The sequence below is a fragment of the Aplysia californica genome, unplaced genomic scaffold, assembly GCF_000002075.1.
Source record: "Aplysia californica isolate F4 #8 unplaced genomic scaffold, AplCal3.0 scaffold00049, whole genome shotgun sequence".
NCBI lineage: Eukaryota > Metazoa > Mollusca > Gastropoda > Aplysiida > Aplysiidae > Aplysia > Aplysia californica.
This window is the reverse complement of record NW_004797319.1, coordinates 223318-228009: the sequence shown is the minus strand read 5'-3', so window position 1 is coordinate 228009 and position 4692 is coordinate 223318. Positions and strand designations below refer to the sequence as shown.

The following is a 4692-nucleotide window of genomic DNA, read 5'->3' as shown; positions in this document are numbered from 1 at the left end:
TCTCTCTCTCTCTCTCTCTCAGTCTCTCTCTGTCTCCTTTGACCCCATACGTGTGCAATAACATACACACAGACACTAACTCCAGCAACATGAAACTATTACTATTATTACATGACGTATAATTTGTCTTATATTCTCCTTGTCCCAGGTGCCCTAGCTGCCTGGTTCCGCTACAAGTACCCGCACATTGCCCACGGTGCTGTGGCCAGCAGTGGTCCTGTCCTGGCCAAAGTAGACTTCTTGGGTAAGTGATCATTTCAGGTCAGGGATCGTGCAACTATACATCAGGAGCAAGTAAAGGCGAAATAAATTGATAGTATCGTGTGCAGACAGCTCAGAAGTATTAAGCCTAAAATTTAGACAGAAAATAAAATAATTGCAGCTTCTTGATCTTTGGTGTTGGTAGCATGAGCTCATGAACTGTTTTGTTAAAATTCAAATTCTAAATTGCTAAAAAAAAAAAAAAAAAAAAAGAAGAAAGCATCTCGAACTATTTGCTGGGATGTTAAATCCATTCTTATCGCAGGTTGGTTCTGACAGGCAAGATCAAAGCCGGCCTCCGAAATGATGCAAATTGCGTCGATGGGGACTTAAAAACACCTACATTTTAAAAGAAGACGCAATATGTAATGTCTGACGTCAACTGTTCTCATAGATTTATTGCATTCTTTTATCCAAGACGAGGCATTTTGACGTAATTATGGGTTCAGCATGGAGCGCACCATTTGACTTTATTTGGAACCCGATAAAAGGCAATAATGGAGAGAAAAAAAAATAATGCGCACTCTACTAAAGCAACACTTGGGTTTTGCCCGTCATTTGCAACAGCGCAACAAAGTTTTTATAGAGAGCAAAGAGCGGCTGCCATGACAGTGCCGGGCCTCGGATGTTATTATTATACTTGAAGCCTATGTCTGCCGTTCACAGAGTACATGGAGGTAGTGGACGCCTCGCTGAGAACTTACGATGGTCGTGGAGCTTGCAATGACGCCATTTCCAACGCGACCAAGCAGATCCAGGCCATGATAGAAACAAAGGCAGGACGGGACAAGCTTTTCCTGTTATTCAAGTAAGCTTAGTTCAGAATCTTGTTTAATTTTACGGCATCTGCAACACAATTAGGTCATAATAGTAATATAAATGCCGAAGATTAAACGTGTTAATAAGAAGAGGAGACAATGACGATATAATGTTTTATAGAATTCAACACCAAGTATCATACGGATATGATACAAATATTACTGCCATTCTGTTATCAAAATCAGACCAAATCTATGAACACGTCGGAACTAATGATTTTTTTTTCGTAAATTTTGTGCATCGTTGGCAAGCTGTAAAATTCTTCGAAGCCTTATGAGCAATTTCGTTAAAAAATTTTACTTACTTTATGTGTCTATTCGTCCTTTTTTTCAGTGTTTAGAATTTGATATTTCAACAAAATCCCTCACACATGCACCCGATATCGCAGATAAAGAAATGTCAATAAAAGTCGAGAAAACTGAATTTAGTAGATTTGAACAGCAGGACAATGACATGTATTGTTATAGATCTCAAGTCGCCAATGTTACTAGTGGGTCATACAGCTTTTCTTTCCATGTTTTGTTTATATCGGTGTCCTTTTTTGGTGTCGGTGTGATTGTGTTTAATTCAAACAGTATTACACGGAGAGGGTGGCCAGTTCGACTCCTCAACGGGACATTCTGAATAGCTGTTTGGGGGGAGTTTTCTGAAACCCTCCACCTGTTTGGCTCAGTCTTATCGGTATGGCACGTTAAAATCTAAGGTCTTGTCTCTAAAATAAGCCGACAGTGTTGTTGAAAGGAACGTTAAAACTATACGTTTCTCAGTTTCGTATTTTTCTCTTTACTCAAACAAACAACATGCAATAGATATCCACATCGCCAAACGGTAATTCTGGTGGTTTAGTTATCGCTGATAATGTTATCCAAACGTGTACCGAATAAAATAACCCTGAGATACGCCTTTTTTTCTCCCAGTCACTCCAAAGTGTACCAGACAATGTAGCAAAGATACGTTTTTTGCTAATGCAAATGTCACAATGACTATGCGTGAATCTCGCAATGACATCATTATATCTCACAGTGCAGTGTCCAAATTAACCTCATAACAACGATATTATCTCCAACAGTGACCCTATTAACCCATTTTAATGCAATGGCAAATTATCGTTGGCCAAAACAATTAACACACTGAGCTCAACCATCATATTTAAAGATGTTTTGAACATGTACAGTAACTAAAAAGTCGGTGTGGAAGGGCAGAACAAACTGCGGAGGGCATCCTCAAGCAGTGAAGAACATACAGAGCCTTAATACCGACTGTACACTGCAAATCGAAATTATTTGATTGAGTCGGGGGCCTGCCAGATGTTTCTCCTTGGGGGGGGGGGCAACAGCTTCCATTTTTTGCACAGTTCGACCGGATTCGACTCTTAATTCGACTGTGACCCTCAAAATCAGAAGCCTTCGATTTTCATGGTCGCCCGTCGAATCGATATAATTGTGGACGCGTATTCTAACCCATCAACATCGTTTAAGGATGTGCTATTGTGAGGCACTTTTAAATAGAATAACTTCGTTATTCAAACAGATCTTTCAATTATGTTTACTTTAACTACAACGTAAACAGGCAGGCAAGAACAAGCATAATATTATGAAACTATGAGAATTATGTGCTGCTACAATATCTCTGGTCTGCTAATTACTGGATAGAATGTCCTCAAAAAGTTAAGATACACCGGATACCCTTTGGTAGGTGAATCGGGTCAGGTCGGACCAGGTCGGGTCAGGTCGGATCGGGCCAATTAATGACGGCTCTAGTACGCACTACGTATAGACCTTTCTATTGTTGTGTCAGATTTAACAAAAATAGAATACAAAACTTTGATTTGTGATGATGTTGGTCATTCGCTGTGAATATGACTTTGACTTCATATCACTGGAGAGGTGGATGTTGCAGTGGGGGGCAGGGGATGTTTGGAGCTCATCTAGACTGGAAAGTAGGGCTCTCTCGGCCTTTTCTCAACTGCTGTCTCCATGAGAAGATGAAGTCATGACTTGTGCTTGAATTTCATTTAAGTAAGGGAGGGTTGCGCAAAGTCGTCAGACTCACTCTGTTGTCCTTGTTCATCTAGGTCCGATGGCAGGACAAAAAATCGAGACGGCCGAAGATAGGCCGGAATACAGCGGATGGCCAGCTGTGTCTTCTTGTCTCACTGTGCCCTTGTCGTGCTTCGCGACGTTCTTCTGGAGCCGCCTTTCTACCCGTTGAACCATAAAGTGGTTTCGTCTACACAGTCCCACGGAGCCAGTTTTCACAAAAATTACTGTACACAAAACACAATACACACATACATCGTTCACAGCACAGCCATTTCCACACACACACACACACACACACACACACACACACACACACACACACACACACACACACACACAAACACACACATACATATTATGCACACACACATATACACATAAACACACATTCACCCATCCACACGTATACCCGTACCCACGAACATATTATACCGTTCACAGCACTTCTTACCCCACCGGCTTCAAATGCCAACTGCCGTATATCGCGGTCGCTGTGTTGAGAGCCTCTTAAATCCTACTTACAGGCGAAATGTCGATGGCTTTCTAGATCTATCAATGAACTATATCATCCTCTCCAAATGTACACTGCCCATTACCGCATTCCGAGCGCAAAAAAAATATATACCCCGACCTCGTGACTCAAAGGTTTTGTAGCCTTGATATCTGATCGCTCGACTCGTGACCGTGAATAACAAAGGTGTTTGGGTTGGTAGGTTTTTTAAGTCACAACTGAGATTGCTCGAAACCTAGTCAAATTCGGTCAAATTGTGCCACCTTCGTGTTTTTTGCCCCTCCTTAGAGAAAAAATGTTGATTGACTCTTTTCGACAGAATTTTATCGTCAGTTTGCTCTGGGTAATTAGTTTCATAATTCAAGAGACACACCCGGTAGATATGGGTTAAGGTACAGAGTACTTGTACTAGTACAGCTTTCCACATTGTACACACACGCACACACACATACACATACACATACACATACACACACGCACACACACATACACATATACACAATTCATTTTATATTAAACATTCTTTTTTTAAATTCCCTTCAATCTTTATTGAAATTTGAGTTTGATACTTTGCACTGTATCACTCTTGTGAGCTCTTCAGTTTTATATGTTAATTTTAATTTTCATAATTTTACTCTTTTGAAAACGTATGTGAATGTTCCTTGACGTAAGTAAAAGAATGAAAATGGAAGTGTATTTTAAAATAATTATTTCAAAAATACGTGTATAAAATATTAACGCAATCTTCAGATTGCCTCGCAATTATACCATTGTTATAAAACGCGCAGCGCAATCTTAAGATGGCCGCACAATCTTACGATCGTAAAAACGCGCAGCTCATCAGCTATCAGCAAATTGCGCGGCACATATATAAGCAATATATATAACATATATATATATATATATATATATATATATATATATATATATATATATATATATATATATATATATATATTATATGTGTGGCATATTTTTCTTTACGCGCTTAAACTGTATAAGGCCATTGAGCGCGCGGACACATAAATTTTTTCGTGGGGAGGAATTCAATTTTTGCCC

The 4692-nt window shown here is 39.7% G+C and overlaps 1 protein-coding gene across 1 annotated transcript in view; it reads left to right on the top strand.

The window, feature by feature from the left end:
- Window positions 1-4692, top strand: part of LOC101862397 (putative serine protease K12H4.7) — a gene marked incomplete in the record, with an annotated part of 23954 nt that overhangs the window by 7678 nt on the left and 11584 nt on the right. The window contains 2 exon segments of the mRNA XM_005092585.3: window positions 149-244; window positions 928-1069. Of these exon segments, the coding sequence (XP_005092642.2) occupies window positions 149-244; window positions 928-1069 (238 nt within the window).